The 20,501-nt window shown below is 32.1% G+C and overlaps 1 protein-coding gene across 1 annotated transcript; it reads right to left on the bottom strand.

Moving 5' to 3' along the window:
* Positions 1-885: 885 nt before the first annotated feature.
* On the bottom strand, positions 886-10,296 carry LOC110784350 (agamous-like MADS-box protein AGL19). Its single transcript, XM_021988792.2, has 7 exons — positions 9,784-10,296; positions 4,247-4,331; positions 2,885-2,946; positions 2,713-2,812; positions 2,247-2,288; positions 2,079-2,120; positions 886-1,383 (listed from the first exon to the last, which is right to left on the bottom strand). Exons 1-7 carry the CDS (start codon positions 9,963-9,965, stop codon positions 1,246-1,248), a joined length of 651 nt encoding a protein of 216 aa, XP_021844484.1. The 5' UTR covers positions 9,966-10,296; the 3' UTR covers positions 886-1,245.
* Between the last annotated feature and the right edge of the window lie 10,205 nt (positions 10,297-20,501).

Genomic DNA, 20,501 nt, shown 5'->3' on the forward strand with positions numbered 1-20,501 from the left:
TAAATAAAGATAAAATAATGAAAATTGACATGGTAAAGTCTGAAGATTGAGGTTGAGTATGATTAGGGATAACTCACCCTTATTTAGTTTGAAAAAAACTTATATTGTCTGAAATAAATTAATAGAGTGAAATTGTATTAAAAACATATTTTGTATCAACATATTAATTACTTCGTATTTTATACAGAATATGAACTTATTTTAACTTATTTTATCTGAATTAAGTAAGGGCGTATTCGGCAGGGAGCGTTTGAGGTAGCGGGTAGCGTTTTGACTTGACCTAGTCAAAACGCTACTTGTAAAATTTGTAAGTGTTTGGTAAAGTAGCGATTTAGGTAGCAGTTAGCGGTTGAGGTAGCGGTTGGGTGGCTTTTGTCAAACGTTAAAATTAGTAGCGTTTAAGGTAGCGTTTGACAAATTTATAATAAAGTTTTAAATAATATTCTAGCTTTTATTTTTATTTTATAATATCAACCGCTACTTTTACCGAACACTCATATAAGTTACCTGCTACTTTGACAGCTAACGGTTACCTGCTACTATTCACCGCTACTAGTTACTCTAACCGCTACCCGCTACTCAACCGCTAACCGCTAACCGCTACCCGCTACCGCTAATTTTGCCGAACAAGGCCTAAAAATATGTTGAAATAGACATGGCCTAACCGCCTAGTCGGTCCGTGCAAACCTAAGGTCCTAAGCTAGTAAAATGTTTGAGTTACTAACATTCATTACCGGCCTGTCCAAGTCGCACAAGGTGCATCATGAGTTTATGACTATATCTGAACACCATATGATCCATTGATTCGAACCCGGCCTCTCCACACCAAACCCGATAACTAGTACCAGATTACCAATTTACCAGCAAAGTGCAACATGAAAAGAGTAAGCAAAGTTAACGTACTGGACAGTGAAATTGTACAATAATTAGTGAAGTATTACAACAGACCAATAACATACAACCAACATATTCATCTCTTTCACTCTATAGCACATGCATTTCTCCTGGAATACATTATTATTTACCAGCCAAACCCCACAAAGTAGAAATGATCATGATTTTCAAAGTTCACAACCTAACTTCAGACTTCAGACTTCACTACTTGACACTTGAGACTTGAGACTTGAGACTTGAGACTTGAGACATACACTTGATGATGTAATGTAAGTAAATGAGAAACGTAACATACAGATCGAGCCAAATCATTTTGTTATAGTAAAAATTCGTCAAATTAATTATGTCTGTCTATGGAAGACATCGACTATTTCTGCTTTCCGGTAGACCTATAAACAGCTCGGTTTCTACGTCGTCTTGCACGTTGTTCCTCTGATCATCATCTGTTGGTTGTCGTACGCTTAGCGGAACTGGTAATGAATTCTGAAGCTGTAACGTTGATCGATCGAGTTCAGAATTCAGATCAGCAACAACACGTATATATACACTAGGTTACAATCATATGTATATTATAGGTCAAGTATCTTATAAAGCTGCATCTAGGCATGTAATTAAGGCATCTAGCCCCTTAATTTATCAAGATCATGTAGCTAGCCACATCTAGGCATGTAATATAAGGCATCTAGCTAGCTCATGATTTATCAAGATGATCGTGCCACATACATTCATACTTTTAGGAAGCTAGCTAGAGTATCAGATACTCCGCACAACTTTTGTAAGCAACTTGATACTCCGTATTAATACTCCCTCTGTCTCAAAATAAGCTAGAGTATCTGCACAACTTTTGTAAGCAACTTAATACTCCGTATCAGACTCAAAATAAGATAGAGTATCCGATACTCTGCACAACTTTTGTAAGCAACTTAATACTTCCGTATCAGTACTTCCTCTGTCTCAAAACAATAAGTCATATTTCTTTAATTTTTGGTCGTTTTTCTTATAATGTGTGACTTTCTTTCTAATTTAGTAAGTTAAATATTATGCTTCTAAAATTACCTTCTACAAAGAATCATACTTGTACAATATTGGAAGATGAATATAAATGACAACAAAATCTTTAAATATAGCCTAGAGAGTTTATAGTCTGAATGGATGGAGTTAATGAAATGAAAGAAATTAATTACCTTCTCTTTCAGCCGAGCATTCTCTTTGAGCAAGAGCTTCTCCTACGGGTTACAGAATAGAGGATGCAAAAAATATAAATACCGCGAATTAACATCTAAGATAATTACTAAATCATTAATCATATCCCTAAACCCTTGCAAAATTCTCAAAATAACAGTTGATCTTACCTCTTCATACAACTTGTCAATCTGCACTTTGAACAAGGCATTCTGAGAAAAACAGTAGTGAATTGATTAAAACAAATACTGTGTACTAGGATCAATAACTTCAGTCCTTTTCAAGCAAAAATTATAAAAAAAGTCGATATTTTGACAATACATGTTGAGAAGAATCCAACAAGATCACGTGTAAATTTGTTTTATCTTACATATAAATCACCAAAATTAGTTATATAGAATATGTGACTTTGTGAGTAATGTAAACCGTCCAATCATTGGGAGTATTAAAAAACGGAGGAAATATACTGTATATGTATATCCTAAACCGATAAGGGAAAATTCAATGTATATTCTCTAATTAGTTCATTCCCATCTTGAATTACCTGTCTGTACTCGATCAGTTGCTATTTGGTATTACTCCATGTAGGTACAGAGTGAAAAATGAGTAACCTAGAATTTAGAAGATGAGTTATACCTTTTTAGCTCTGATAGTGGAAAGGCTTTTATCCAACTGTTTTTCAAGATCTTGAAGCTCATCAATGGAACACGATTCTAGACTATCTCCAAGTAACCTCCTACAAACACAAATACTAGTTAAACGACCTCGTCTTCACAAAAGTTATCAATACGGTTAGTTGATATGAAACCTTTTAGAAAGTTCGAGGCTCTTTAGCTTCTTCTCAAGTTCATTAGCATCTTCCTTGAATTGCTGCATGAAAAATGTGGCAGCCGTAAGTGTAGTTAAATGCAAATGTTTTTTTTTTTTTTTTTTTTTGTGCGAATGAGCCACAAGGGCGGGGATGAGAATCGATCTCAGGATCACCTGGAACCGGGATAGAAGCTCTAACCAACTGAGCTATCCATCACTCTCAGTTAAATGCAAATGTATGAATGTATGTTGTGAGTATTATTCAAGGATACAAGACCAATTTCAGGACTCTTATCTAACTTATTCTACTCATAGACTCCGTTTAGTTTGGTGTAAAACGATCATTTTACGTTGTTTGGTTTAGCAATGGATGAAAAAAACAATGTTTCATAACTCCATCAAAGGTGAAAAAGAAGGAGAACCACTTTTCGACTTTTCTTCCTTACCTACCTCTTCCTAGCTACTACCTCCATTTTAAAATGATCTTTACGCTTTTCGTTTTAGTCCGTTTCATAATGCTATTTACGCTTTACTTTATTCCATATTTTGATATGAAAATTTACTACTTTACCCTTGTCACTCCAAAATATATACAATTTTTCATTCACTTTCTCTCACTTCTCATTTTTTTCTTACACTCACCCACTTTTTTACCCATTTCTCGTACTTTATCCATATTATATTATATTCAACCAACTTTTCTACTTTTATCTTAATATTTGTGCAAATAGTAACTGTAAATAAATTTATAAAACGGAGGTAGTACTTAATTACTTCTTCTCATGACTCTTTTCTCTTCTCCTGTTTTTCATTTAATTTTCTTTTCAAGAAACGAAGCAAAAAAAACTAGTTTAAAATTGTGCTTTTACTTGAAAAATATTTTTCAATTCATGCAAATGAAACGTTTTACACCAAACCAAACGGAGCTCTAGTCAGATTCTCATCTATTAGCCCTATTTGTGCAAATGGAGTTGGTTTTCTTGTAGACATAATCATCCAAGTTTAACACATGTGATAGAGATAGAAATGTATTCAGATTTAATCTCTTATGATACATATTTAATGTATATAAACTTCTAGACACATTGGTGCTCTTAATTCTATTAAGACTCATATTGTCATTCCTATATATTTGATCAATGGAATACACTTCACCACGTCAAGATAATACTAGCTAGATCATCGTCCACCATGTCAAGGCGACACTCAAATGCTGACTTCTTGAGGCCAATGTTCGAGAAACATAGGTGTATTACTCCCTCAGTTCCACAATATTAATGTCGCTTTCAATGTTTTAATAAGTAGTACAACCTGACCTAATCCTCTAGCTAGGGCCATGAACCAAGAAAGAAAAACTTACCAGCATGTTTCTGTCCGACACTTTGCTCTTCACACCACGCAGCTCCTTCATATGTTTTTGATATCGATCGATTGTCCTGCTTGTACTGCAACACCTCAAAACCACAATTGTTAGATTCATCTCAATGTATTCAATTAAATTACCTACTAGGCTACTAGTATTTCTTAAATAATTTAACTTTATTAATACAAATATTCATTGTAAAACTTATACATTGGCAAACGTGATAAATGAAACTGATAACAAACAGATGAATTATATGGAGTTGGACGATGATAAAGGTCGCAAGTTGCGACAACATTAGTTGTCGCAATCTTACGTGTCGCAATTTAATTGGTACATATAGGCACCACGTAGGATACACGTCGTTATAATATTTTTACTATCAATGCAATATTTCTACTATGAAAATATATAAATAAGGTAGCCGATATGAATAAGGAAATAAACAAATTAGAATCTTAAGATTTTCCTACCTTTTTTTATAACATGTATAATAAATAATATAAGTTAAATATTTTAATTTCCAATTTAAATCATGACACATAAGCATGTCATGTTATTATTGTGATACGACTTAAAGGTTGCATGTTGCAACCTTTATCATTTTCGTATGGAGTTTATCATGATGTTACTCCGTACGTGTTACATTTTTCTCCAAAAAAATCCAATACTGGATGGATTTAGTTTATTAGCGGATTAGAAAGGGAAGGAACATAGTTACATAGATCTCTCCAATATCTTTCCATTCCACTACAAGAAATTGTACTATTAACGACTGGAAATCCCGTCACTTAAAGCCAGTAATCATTGATTAACAAATAGATTTTCTGTCAAAGGGGACCGTCATTAATGAAAAATCTCGTTGTTAAAGACATTTGCTGCAGTTGTTCTCGTCTTTGTTTAGTTTTTAGCCCTGTCGCAAAAGGCTTTTATGGATTTTTGACCCGTCGTTATTAGGTTGTCATTAAAGATTCAAATTCTTCCATTTCTTCACAAACTCCTTACTCTTTAAGTAAACACACAAGTTTGCGTGAAGCTAGCTCAAATCCAAGGCATACCTCGGGCTAGCCCGAGCTCAAACACACTTGAAGTTAGAGCATGTGTATAGCATTTTTAAGTGGTGGAAATGGAATCACTTTACTATTTTCATTACCTAATGTTTGGTACGAGATGTGTGGTAACACATTCCTTTTCTTAAGAGTAACCGCTACCATCATTTGTTACCTTTCTCAATCCTATGGTAACAAAATCGTTACCCTCCTCAACCCCTATTTGGCACAAGTGATTCATTTCTCAAATTATATCAAACAACTTATAATGGTACTCCGTAATAGTTAACATCACCTTTGCCCCTTCTTATTCATTTCATTTCCATTTCTTTCCTAAATTTATATCAAACATGCCCTTACAGCCTTACACACGTATGTAATCCAAGTTGAATTAACCTAAAGCATCGGATTAAAACAACAAAATATTAATTAAATACCCAAAAAACTCTCTAAGATAGCAACACCTCAATCACCAAAACTCCCACAAGACAGATCTTGGCACGGCCAAAGTTGGCTTATTGCCTTCTTATACTCGAAAAAAGTGATAGATCTGCAAGCTTGACTTACATGTCCATTACCTGATGCAACAAACTCGAGTTTTTCAATATCATTATTCGATTTCAGCTTAACTCACTTATGAGATTTGATATGGTTTCCCCGCAAATTTTTGGCTATACCCGGGTACAGCCAAAGCTGGCTATACCCGGGTACAGCCAAAGCTGGCTGTACCCCCATCCAAAACGATGTCGTTTTGTGTTGTTTAAAATGAACATTAATATACTGGTACAAAAATGAACATTTAATATTTCGAAAATGAACATTTATTTATTTATTTGGAATGAACATTTACTATTTTGGAAATGAACATTTATTTATTTATTGGGAAATAAACAATATAGGCGCTTGTAAAAACATAAAAGACCAATGAAGTGAACAATTTCATTATGAACATTAACCATATATTTATTATGAACAAACCAATAAACAAGAAAGAACAAATAATTCAACAAAAAGAACAAACAATATAAAAAAGAACATAAAATTCCAGAAAAAAGAACAGCCAATACTAAAATTATGAACAATTTTATGATGAATTTTAAAGCCAACATGAAAGAACAAACAATACAACAAGAAAGAAAAAATACTGGTACAAAAATGAACATTTACTATTTCGGAAATGAACATTTATTTATTTATTTGGAATGAACATTTACTATTTTGGAAATGAACATTTATTTATTTATTTGGAAATAAACTACAAAAATGAACATTTACTATTTCGGAAATGAACATTTACTATTTCGGAATTGAACATTTATTTATTTATATGGAATGAACATTTACTATTTTGAAAATGAACATTTATTTATTTATTTGGAAATAAACTACAAAAATGAACATTTACTATTTCGGAAATGAACATTTACTATTTCGGAATTGAACATTTATTTATTTATTTGGAATGAACATTTACTATTTTGAAAATGAACATTTATTTATTTATTTGGAAATAAACAATATAGGCGCTTGTAAAAACATAAAAGACCAATGAAGTGAAAAATTTCATTATGAACATTAACCATATATTTATTGTGAACAAACAAATAAACAAGAAAGAACAAATAATTCAACAAAAAAGAACAAACAATATAAAAAAGAACATAAAGTTCCAGAAAAAAGAACAAACAATACAACAATTATGAACAATTTTATGATGAATTTTAAAGCCAACATGAAAGAACAAACAATACAACAATAAGTTTGATGAATGAATTTAAAAAACAACAAGAAAGAACAAACAGTACAACAAGAAAGAACAAACAATACAAGAAGAAAGAGTAAAAGATTAATGAATAGTTTAATTATGAACATTAACGTACCATATGATTATTATAAACAAACAAATAAACAAGAAAGAACAAACAATATAAAAAAGAACATAAAATTCAAAGAACAAACAATACAAAAAGAAAGAATAAAAGATTAATGAAGAGTTTAATTATGAACATTAACCATATGATTATTATAAACAAACAAATAAACAAGAAAGAACAAACAATATAAAAAAGAACATAAAATTCCAGAAGAAAGAACAAAATATACAACAATTATGAAAATTTGATGATGAATTTAAAAAACAACATGAAAGAACAAACAGTACAACAAGAAAGAACAAACAGTACAATAAGAATGAACAAACAGTACAATAAAAAAGAACAAACAGTCGACAAGAATGAACAAACAATATGAGCGTGTCGTTTTTGGGGGGTACAGCCAGAGCTGGCTGTACCCGGGTACAGCAGTTAGCGATTGTGGTTTCCCTAAGTCACTGTTTTGTTACTTACAAGACCAAAACACATGTTTAATGCTTAGATCTTCAAGAAAGAAAGAATTGTTTTATACGTTTATGTTATCAAGTACGGTGTACAAATTACGTAGTAAAATATACGGAGATACTCCCTCCGTCCCTTAATACTCGCACCGCTTTCTTTTTCGGGCCGTCCCTTAATACTTGCACCGCTTCTATAAATGGAAATTTATACCAATATTATATTATTTCTCACACTTACTTACTAATCCCACATACACCCCTATTCCCTACAAAAAATCATTTAAAAATTCACACCTCCACTCACCACTCCCCACCTCTTACACATTTTCCACTAACTATATTAAAAAATACCCCACTATCAACTAACACCCATTAAATTAATAAGTCAATTCAAATGTCTTAAACTCCGCACCGGTCAAACCGGTGCGAGTATTAAGGGACGGAGGGAGTAACAAAACTAGTTAGTGCCCCGGGCGATGTCCCGGATAGTAGAAAAATGGATTAATTATATTATTATATAACTCGTTTTGAGTCTAATTTAATTTGTTACATTACAATATATCTTGCTTTGAGTATGCTTTAATAAATTTTAACATGTAATTAAAGATTACTGACTCGTAAAAGTAATGACTAATTAGTGATGTGGTCAGCACTATTCACATCATTTTTCTCATTATATCGACTTAATATAATTGTGCACGTACAAGAAACAACAAAATGAATTGTGGCGTAGTGGTTAAAGTATGTGACTAACCAATGAGAGTTCACAGGTTTGAAACCTATAACTAACATTTTTTCATGATCAAAAAAATTATATGAGATGCATGACGAGATGACATTCTTTGCCTTGGAGTTTTAATAATAATATAGATATGTACTTCTTAAACATTAGACAGTTGGAATAAAACATTAGACATTTAGCACAAAATTACTAAGTTTAAGTACTTTAACAAAGAAGTACTTAAACTTATACATTTAGCATTTAAGTTTAGACACGTACGTCTTAAACATTAGACATTTAGCATATGCATAAACATACATTTGTTCCATACACGTATGTGTGTTATAATCAGATTGTTAGTCCATATATAGATACTTGTACCTTCGAGTATGTAACTATATGTAAAGAGAGTTAAAGTAAAGCTCGACAACCACCTAATGCATATGTCACATGAAATCTCATTTTTACTACTATCAATTTTGGTATTCAAAAGCAAAAATGAACCACAAAGAGGGTGTTAAAGTTCATCTCCATATGATATAAACCACTTTAAAATAGAGAGTAAGGAAGTTTTCCATTTTAATTAGTGTAAAAGTTGCTCAATATGGATTTACACATCCCAAAATAGAAAGTACGAAAGATGACTTAGCTTAGGAATACACAATACATTCTTATAGGCACTTTTTTCAGAAATAGAAACTAGATTTAATAGGACTAATGCAAAGTTATTGAAAATGAAGAGTTTTATCCCACTTAATTCAAACATGGAATATACATAAACCAATTCAAGTACATTGCCTAAAATGAAATTAAATATAAAAATGAATAACAAATATATTTCCAAAAGCTTTAAACTTTAAAGTCATAAATATATATACTGATCTGACACATATGTTATGCAATAAAATGAAATCAAATATATCCAAAATAAGAAAAATCAAATTAAATAAAGACGACATAAATAGGTAGACTAGTAGTACTATCTGATGTTAAATGTCCCACTTATTTCATTACTAACTGTGGTAATAATACTGTATCTACATTTTATTTGGACCACCTTCCCAACATTACCAAAGATTCTTAATTTATTTATTTTTTTGAATAATTAATTATTCCCTAGTTCTTTGTGAAAATTAAGATGAAAACAATTCATGAACTTGAAGATTAATGCAATCCCCAATAAATAATTTATGATTTTTTAAAAATTTTATTTTGTGGTTATTTCAGTATTTTTGTTATTCTGAAAATGTTGCAATTAGTTTGAGATGGAATAAAAATTATTGTGAATTTGAGTTAGCGCGGATTTGAGATCTCAGTATTATATGCGGTAAATAATGAAAATAATTTAAAAAAATACTAATTATATATTGCTCAAAAAATGTTGCGATTAATTTGGGGCGAAAACAAATATGAATTTGATGAAAATGCTCACCTTGAGCTAGCAAACTCATAGAGTTTACCAGTGGGAGAGAAAATAATAAGTGCAACTTCAGCATCACAAAGAACAGAAAGCTCAAAAGCTTTTTTCAGCAACCCATTTCTCCTCTTTGAGAAAGTCACTTGTCTGCTTGAATCATTCTCAATCCTCTTCATTTGTGTTTTCCCTCTCACCATCTTCAATCAATCAATTCGTCTCGTCTGGGAAATATTAATTAATCAATCCAGAGCTTTCGATTCGGTACAGGTTACCCAGAAATTGAAGATATAGAGATCGATAATAAAAACCCTAGAAATGGAAAAAGAAGAAAGAAAACCCCAAAATTTTTATTTTAAATTTTGGTGGGATTGTGGGGGAGAATAATGAAGAAACAAAGACACTACTGTTCCCTGTTTCCTTCTACTACCACTTTTATAATTTGTTTGCAGTTTCTCTCTCCTCAAAAATTAAAAGAAAGAAGAAAAGACCTTGAGGGAGGACCCAGAAGGCCAGAACCTAATCTCTTTCTTTTTATGGAAACCTGAGGGGGAAATAGCCTAACCCGAAAAAGCAATTTTTTTATTATTATTATTAAAATTTATTTTAATTATGGAAAAGGATAAAAAGAGAATATTGTGTATATTGTGCAATTAGGAGAGTCCTGATTGGTTGAATATTTTATTTTGTGGAGAATAGAAAAATACTTGTACTCCGTAATTGGGAAGTTCGATGAATTATCAAGCTGGTGCGATTCCAACAGTGGGGTGACAACTGACACGTGTATGGTTACACTTGTTACCTGTTTATGAATTTTGAGATTTTTTGTTTTTTTCACATGGTCCAAACATGGTGGTGCTAGACCAATAGGAGTAATCAATTTCTTTTTTTGAAAAAGAAAAAGAAATGGATTCCTAATAGGGACTACTCCCTAGACTACTAGTTGAAGAATGGTGTACCATATCCATGGATCCTCTGAAAATCCATAAATCATTTTTGTATTTGGGTTTTTCTTTTTGTTTGATGCTTCTTTTACAAAGGGGAATTCGTCAAATATTCGGTGTTATTTAGTACCTATTTGTTAAATTTTTAGAGAAGTCAAGAAAAAAATTGTGTTTCGGGATAACCAATGCAAAGAGTCGTATTTATTTTTGAATAATAATATGTAGAGTGTGTTTTACTCGACATTCTCATTTGCTCATGAAATTAGGAGTTACAAATTTATAGAACTAAGCCATGTTATTGTTAAACAAGGAAGAAACATAGTTTGAGTATAAACTAGTGTGTAGTCCGGGCGTTGCTCCGGGTTTTACTTTTAGTCGGGTTTACGTTTTCTAAAAATGTGCCCAATTTTAAAAGATTGTATTTTACATTTATATGTGAAAATATGACAAACATTGTAGCTAGTTAAGATGTTAGTAAGTGAAACTTTTAATCCATGAGGTTTGATGTTCGATCCTTGCTACATAAGTGGTGACATGGCGTAATACGGAGGGAGTCTACGTGACTCATATACGTTTTCACAAACGCCTTTTAATATATTAGTATAGATTGTGTATCCTTAATAACCAAATGTGGGTCGAAGAGTTGAGGCTTGTCGTAGATAAAGTTTTTCAATATAATCTAGTTCGAACACGGGTTCTCTCTACCAAGTTCAGCCTCAATCACCACTGAACCAACAAGCAATTGGTACCAATAGATACTTTATGATATGATATATATGTCTTTTTTTAACGATATGTTACAATTCAAAATAATCGGCATTTTTTAGAGAAATCAATGGTAACATTTAACATGGGAATAGAAGTTATTTATTTTTTGAGTTAACAAGATAAATCTTAGCCAAACTAAGATCAAAAGAGGATAACTATTTAAAAGAACTTAAATAGTGTGTGCCCAAGAAAAAAAAAAAAAGGAACCACATACGGAGTAATAGGATATGTTAGCATTATTCGTTTCACCTTGAATAAACAAGTTCCACTTCAAGTTAAACTTAAATAAAGTTAATATGTAGTACTTATTATCAAAACAAAACAAAACAAAAAAATTGTTCATACTTTGTAGGCTATATTAGTCTCCGTTTAAAAAAATTAAGATTACATTAAGTCTAATGGAGTAATGGTTGTTCCCTAGAAATGTTTAAATGGCCTGTTGCTAGATGTCTAGATTATACGGAGTACTTAGAACATAAAACAAGTTTGAATCATTTATACGGACTAAGGAGTATTAGGTCTTTTATCGCTTGATTTCTACTTGTCTGAACTTAATTACTTAAACCTACCTAAACTTTTACTCCCTCCGAACCTAAATGTTATTCCCGTTTGTAATTTTACGCGGTTATTAAGGTAAAAGAAATATTGTAAGATTAACTATTATTAATGTAGTTTTATGGGGAATTGTAGCTTTTTTATTCCATTTTCACAAGAAAACAAAATAGTTGAACCAATAGAATTTAAGGAATAAAAATGTCAACTCATTAATCCATCCAAACTTAAACCAACCAATGAGACTACAAGGTTTTTTATTAATAAACCAATAGAATTACAAAGTTAAAATTACAAGGAAGAGATTAAAAAGGAAATAAAAGAAATGGGAAGATTATTTTGGGACACTAAAAAAGGAAACGGGAATAACATTTAGATTCAGAGGGAGTAATAATTAACCATAATTTATTTTAGTTGTAAATTGACCTTCTGTGACGTTTATCTTTCATATTCTTATCTTATCGAACCTATTTGAAGTTAACTCAACTTATTGAACTGATTTTTTTATGAAATTAGTGAAAACTAAATAAGGGAAACAAAAAATAGTGTAGGCTCAGATAGGACTAGTAGCAGTGTAGCACTATTCAATTAAAACAAAATCATAAATTCAATACAACCCCTGACTAATATAATATCCCTCCGTCCTTTTTTATTCTTTACGTATTCAATTTAGGCGTTCCTTTTATTCTATACGTTTGAAATATTTATTTATACTGTAATATAAAATTCTCAAATGTTCTGTCAAACATTGTGCAAATAATTATTTTAGTCAATTAAATTCATTCGGACATTAAGTTTCTCACACTTTTCTAATGGTATGTTTTGGATAAAAGTGAAAACAATGTTAAAAACGAAATATGCTCGCGTTGCCTAAATAAATAAAAAAGAAGGAATCTTATCCACTTCATTGAGTTGTTAAATCGCGTGTATAATACCAAATGTAAACATTAAAAAGCGACAGACATAGGGAGTAATTATTAATCCAATTTTTTTTTATTTCATTTTTATAAATGATATAATTGAAATATTTTTGAAAAATCGATTTTGTATTGGATCTGATTGAGTGAGCTCATATATAAAAATATCGAATTAAAGATAATCAATAAATAAAAGGAAAGGAAAAAAATGTTTTTTTTTAACTCCGTACCACCTTAAAAAATCAATTTTTTTTTACAACCTACAAGCTAAACTTGTATTTTATTACCTAAAAAAAATTAAAACTTGTTTTATACCACCTAAAAATTAAAAACTAGATGAAACCATTATGTATGGGGGGTGGGGGGGGTGGGGGGGGGGGGGGGGGGGGGCACAATAACAATAATATTTCTGAAATTTTCTTTTCTTCCACAATTTCATTCCTTCTCTTCCGTGAATTCACATGATTTTTCCTCCGATTAATTCACAAAATTGACAAAATTCAATGACAATAAGAGAGGATGGTGCAGGATTTTTAAAATATCCCAAGGAGGTGTAAAATTTGGAGAGAAATTGAATTAGTGCCCCCCACATAACGGTTTTATCTATTTTTTATTTTTTATGTGGTAAAAAGTAATTTTTAATTTTTTTATTTAGGTGGTAAAATACAAATTTTAGTTTTTTGGGCAGTAAAAAATAATTTCTTGATTTTTGTAAGTGGTAAAAAATGATTTATCCAAAATAAAATACATCTATACCTAGCATTTAAAAAGGAACACCATACGGAGTATATTATTAGAAGTCATGTGGCATCTCCTTTCATCCATCATTTTGTTTTGTTTTTTTTTCAATTTTTCTTTATTATTTCTATGATTTACAACTTCTAATGCCTCTTCCACTCCATTTTTCTTATTCAACATCAAGTTATTAATAGTCTAATATACTCATTAGTCTCTTTCACTCCACCCCTTTAACATCCAATATATTCAACATATAATTTTTATATTTTTCCAACCTTCAAATTACACCTCTATTTAATTCATATATTACCAAAAATCACAAGTACTCACTAATTAAAACTTTAAAAGACATCTGAACAACCACTATACAACCGCCCGTTTTATGAACGAGCTCAAAATTAAGCTAGTAAACATTAAATATGTTCTCTTTGCTTGGTCAAGTGTGGTCTTCTTTGATTCTTCCTGACCTGGTCTGAATCTTAGCTGGTATTGCATTATTAACGAAATAAGTTATAAACCATTAGGATTAGGAAAAAAAATTATGATTTTTAAAAGCATATCTTTTGGTAATTATTCAAAATCGAATTGTACTATCAAAACCTAACCATGAATAAAAGATAGATTTAAAACTGGTATGAGATCTTATTCTAAGAAATGGTTAAACATGTTTCTTTTTTCCATTAGCCGCACAATGACACAGTAATCACTGAAATGAATTTTATCCTCCAACCCTCTATTTAAAGACCATTTATATTTTATAACTGGTGGTGTCATAATATAGACCATATATTATGCAACCGGTTAGTTATAGAATGAATAGAGTACAAACAACACTCTTTTTTCCTTTGCTTTTTTTAAATGTTTTTTCTCCTTGTTTTTTCATATAAATTAGGTCTAAATATGTACGTACAAAATCACAAAATTTAAATGAACATTTTTGTTAACGGGTTGAAAATTAATCGTAACTTTATACTCCTTGTGTAATATGGATTCTTTCAAAACTCAACAAAGTTGATACCTTCAAATTATTTAATTTGGACAACAATAAGAAAATAAAGAAGAAACCCACAAAGTAAACAGTAAAAGACATTTTAATTTTAATTTTTTACATTGGATTAGTGAAAGTTTGAGTGAGTTAACAGAATTATTTAACTGACAACCCATAGAAGCAGGTGACCCTAAAAGTGAGAGAAAGGAGAAGATGGGCAGGTGGGATGTAAACAGGAAACAGTACTGTCGGTTGCCGGTTTCGGATTGGCATTTTTAGTGTGTTGCACGAAATTTACCAGTCATACATCAGTGAATCGGTAAAGAGGTGTAATAAAAGATTTTGATCATCGACGGTGATTGGCTCGTCCGTACACACGTGGGCCACTTTTCCGTACTATTTTATCAGCTTTTATCCAATGAGACTGTGCCAACACATGAATTACTTAAGACTGTCACGTGGCTGTGGCTCCTCCTTCACTGTTTGGGTGATGCGTTATTGCGTTGTTGCGGAGGCTTTTTCAGCTTTTCCAGATTAACGGTTTTTTTTTTTTTTTTTTTTTAATATATATATATAATTAGTTGGTGTAATTTGTATTATCCCCGTTTCGAAATAATAGAGACACTTTTATTTTTAACATTATTCAAAAATTTTAATTTGAATATCATTTATGATTTATGGGTAAGGAAAAATATAATCCCTCTTTATTTATTTAAGGGATACACTTGTTTTTTCCGGCCGTATTTATTTAAGAGATACACTTGCCATTTTTAGTAATTTATCAACCCCACCATCTAATTAAATAACATATCTATACCCCACCCCACCCCTATTCCCTAAAATTACATGGTCCCCACTTGTTTTTCTTATTAAAATATCTACTCAACCCCACTTGTGTATTACCTTATTTCATTCAATTCTTTTTCTTAATACTCGTGTCCGGCCAAATGTATCTCTTATATAAATACGGAGGGAGTAGTTGTGTAGTGTTTCGTTTGATTCATCTCGATATGTACTTTCGGAATATCAATTTTTTATAATTTTTACGAATACAAAATTAGAGATATTAATGTCCAAACATTTACATCGACAAGAATGAAAAGGTAAATTGTCCTCATTATTTCGAAACGGATGGAGTAATTAGCAAGGTTAAAGGTTTTCTTCCTTAGAGAGGTGGATCCAAGTCATCCAACTAAAAAAAATTTATTAATTCTATATTCTTATCGGCTTTATCCCAAACGATGTGATATTCAAACTTAATAAGCATTAATAAATTCAGGTAAAATAATATAAGATGAGTTCAGATAAAATAAGATAATGGAGTACTCCCTCTGTCCCTTAATACTCGCACGGTTTTGACTTTTCGCACTATTTACATAATTCACTTTGACCCTATTTTATTTCTAGTATATGAAAACAAATGTTAATATATAATATATTGTTGGATTCATCTTAATATATATTTTCAAAATATTAATATTTTTACAAGTTTTTATAATATGTAGTTAAAGATATTGGTGGTCAAAGTTGTGCATTAGCAAGCGCGTCAAGTAGAAACGGTGCGAGTATTAAGGGACGGAGGGAGTATAAGATAATACAAAGTACTCCGTAGAAGATAAAAGTCTATACGTTTTAAAGGCACATTTTATAACTTACCGTAGGAGTCGACAAGATAAGCTAAGATAATAGTATAAGTGAAATTCAGGCTAACAATAATAACCAAAGTTTCCACGGACTAACAAAAGATATTGGAAAACAAAATTAAAACTTAAAATTAACGTGAGCAGAGTCTATCGTATATTTCAGAGGGTGAATTTACGTCGTACAATCTTACATAGTCACATTTTTCTTTAAAAGGTTAAGGAAAATTTGTCAGAAATGACCTTTTAAAACACAAAAATTGTGATAAAGGACCTTTTTAAAAAAAAAGGTTGTGACATAGGGCCCAATTCGGTTTTTTTTGTCGTGAATAAGGACCAAAGGCTATTTTCCGGTGGTCAACGCCTATTTTTCGACGTTGTCCGACACGTGTTCAACACATGTTCATTTTTTAACTAATTTTTTTTGAATCATTCCCTCCAATTCCCCCCCCCTATTTGACCCAACTAACTTACTGGGATAAAAAAATTGATTATCTCTCTAGCTTTGCATCGCTATTTTCTTCCTCATTCATTCCACGAATTTCTTCTCTGCAGTTCAAATCAACCAAATTCGCGCAACCCTTTTGCTTTTCGTGCAATTTCGTACAAGGTAACAGAAGAAGCCCTAATTTTTTTGCTCAAATTTCTCCAATTTTTTTGGCTATTGAAATTAGGGTTCTTGAAAATGACAAATCAATTTTGGGTAAAAATCAAGCGAAAATGACAGAGGAGAGATAATTGGTATCTTAATCAATGATGAGATGCTTTAAATTCGACTTTAACAACCCTTGTTCAATGAATTCTAACAGGGGCATTGAATTGCCATTAATGATGTGGAGGAAGGAGAAGCAGCAGAGCATCGAGGAGAGAGAAAAACGAAGTTTTTTTTTAGGTTACTAGGTAGTTGGGTCAAATAGGGGGGGGATTGGAGCGAATGATTTTAAAAAAATAGTTAAAAAATGATCACGTGCTGGTCAACACCAGAAAATAGGCGTTGACTACCGAAAAATAGCCTTTGGTTCTTACACAAAAAAAAACGAATTGGGCCTTATATCACAACTTTTTTTAAAAGATCCTTTGTCACAATTTTTGTGTTTTAAAAGGTCATTTCTGATAAATTTTCCAAATGTTAATTATACCATATTCTCTTACATAGTCAAGTTCTTCAAAATTGTAAATTTAAACTGAGTGTAGGATAATATTTTCCCAAAATGGATATTGAATCACCCTGTACGTAGAGATAGCAAGAGGGTTGAGTCTGACCTTTTTATGACCCATGACACAACCCGCCCAATCCGAATTATTATTTTTTGTGTCGTGGCTTAAGTCAAGTTTTTCAAACACAACCATTTCGACCTACCCGTGTTTGGATACAACATGGTTCACGAAAAACCCGACCCAACTCACCCAACACATGAACCCAACCCACCCTACATACAAACCCCCACCAGACCCACCATCATAATACAAACTATTTTGTATGTTTTTTTTTTGAGGGAAACTATTTTGTATGTTTAAAATACTAATATATTTTAATTTTATTGTTTATATATACATTAACTACATTACCCACCAGACCCAACCCACCCGTCGGAGTCACATCAGGGCCAAAACTTGTGGCAAGCGTCCGAAACACATCGGAGCCACGTAACTCACGACCCATCACACGTCTATTTTTTCTCACACAACCCACAACCCGCCCCGACCACCCTGACTTCCATTGAGGCGGATGTTTAGCAATTATCCGCAATCTCGACCCATCAAACCCACTCATGACCCACCAAAACCCGCCTCGTTGGCCATCTCTACATTTACATTACACATCTATTATAAAATTTCACCCATATATGTTTCATGGTTTTGTACGTAGTGGTATTGAAAGTAAGGTGGTAATGAAAATAAGGGAGGTAAATGACACACATTTTCTACGATGAACAAATGCAAAGGCCCAGCATATCCAAGTTAACACATAGCCAAATAGGCAATAGCCCATAAGGCCTATGGGGGTTTGTAATAATTGGGTCTAAAGCGAAGGAGCACAAGAACGTAAAATCTACTGGACAACCTATGGCAGGCCCCAAAATAACTCCCTCCTGTTTTTTTCATTGTCCTATCCTAAAATATGTATTACTCGGTATAAAATTGTATGAGAACTTACGTTGAAACAAATCAAACAAGATCGTACTGGGTACATGTGTGTGTTTTTCTTGTGAATTACCCGAGTTTTAATTAGATTTCATAGGACAATAAAAAAACAGAAATGGAGGGTGTCGTATCCATCCTTTCAAATTAGTTGTTCCATCTTTTCCCAATCTCGTTAATGTTAAATGCACTTTCTCTATTCCTGCCGTACTATCTTTCTTGCAAAATAAAAAAATTTAAAAAATTATATCATACACTTTACTCCATGTTATTTAATTAATTGCAATATTGATTATTGTTATTAAAGAATGACCTTCCTGGAGCAAAATCAATCGTATATAAACTAGTCTAGCTATATATGTCGGGTCCTTGAGAATGTAGGGGAAGAATAAGGAAATTCCTACATCCTACAATTGCAACTAGTTGAGTAATAGAAATCGAACACATGACCTTAAAATCACAAGGTGTATTACATACCAACCACAACAATTGTATTCTTTTTTAATCCTTATATACTTCAAATAAAGGGGACATTAAATAAAAAATAAATAAATGATGAAGACATGGTGGAAAGGATACACCTACTATTCTACTAAAACTAATAGTCAATATTTAATTGGTAAAGTGGGATTAAGATGATATTTAATACGGAATGGATAACTAATTTTTGATTAACTTGCTATGCTTCAACATAAGATTTTCCGCAACTAGCCACACTTTCCATCCACATTATCTATACTATATATTAAAAGGCGTTGATAAGCAAGCCTATGTGCCACGTGGCACTCACACTAATCTCACATCAATGTTCCATCTAATACACAATTATTTAAAAATGATAAATATGTGTGGTACAAGTCTTGAACCCATGACCTCTAATTTGTAAACCAAACAATTAACCACTAATCCAAATCAAATTATATGTCACTTTTTCATAACAAAACATAATAACTGACAATTTAATAATTATGGAGTATTGAATTTATTTAAAATTTGTATCCGTGTATTAACCCGGGGCATCGCCCGGGCCCAAATACTAGTTATAATTTATAAACTATGAAGTATATTTAGGTTTTCATTTGATCGAATGACTTCATCGGGGGCTCTGGGGTGCCATGACCGCTCCCATCAACTTAAATTTTGGTTAAAAGATTTTCCTATTCCGTACACCTCATTGGAAAACACAAAGAAAAGAGAGTGAAAATGAGAGAGTCCCATACTCCCATATTAGAAAAACTCTTCATATTCTCCTTGTTTATTAATTGGGATTGAGGGGGATTGAGTGTAACTCTTGTTTAAGAACGTGTGAGCGTGGTATGGATGGACACATAACACACATGCGCGCGTCGGGCTCGGGACTTGGGACCGGACTGGTTTGTTAAGTCTTAATTTGTTACGGGAATCTATATTGGTCACGTAACTGTTGGACTAATTACCATTAATTACGTCTGTTACAACTTTCATGATTATCTGTTACAATCATTATTGTTTTTGCCCGTTTTTTTTACTGTCGGTTGTCTTAGTTTTGATTACTTAATCAGAATTCCGTTTCCATTTTCATTACACACAGAAATTATTAAAACACTTTCCAGAAAATTGAAAACACATTCTTTTTCTCTCACACAAAACTTGCTCTCGGATTTGAGCATATGTTCTGACTCCAATCCGACTTTGTGAGTGCACACAAAGTCGTAGTTGCGCTAATACAGGAGGGCGATCACATTCTGTTCTATTGCACCAAGAGGTAGCGCATAATCGTCGTTTAGAACAGTATGTGTCCACGACGCAACAATTGTTCTTCATTAAATCATCAAATCAGATAAGATTGTTCTAATTTTGATTTAATCGCAACAGTATTAAACATAGAAATAACCTTAGTTGGTATTTTCCCCTTGTTTTTTTTGGTTCTACTACGAGGAGTTCCCACCGCCTTCGGCTAGTGGACTAACTCCAGCGCGAGTTTGTATGGGTACCTCGATGGACAACATCACTCCAAGTTGAGATTTTTTCCATATCCAAGCCTCGAACCCGAGATATTGGTTAAGAA

The sequence above is a fragment of the Spinacia oleracea genome, chromosome 6 (assembly GCF_020520425.1).
Source record: "Spinacia oleracea cultivar Varoflay chromosome 6, BTI_SOV_V1, whole genome shotgun sequence".
NCBI lineage: Eukaryota > Viridiplantae > Streptophyta > Magnoliopsida > Caryophyllales > Amaranthaceae > Spinacia > Spinacia oleracea.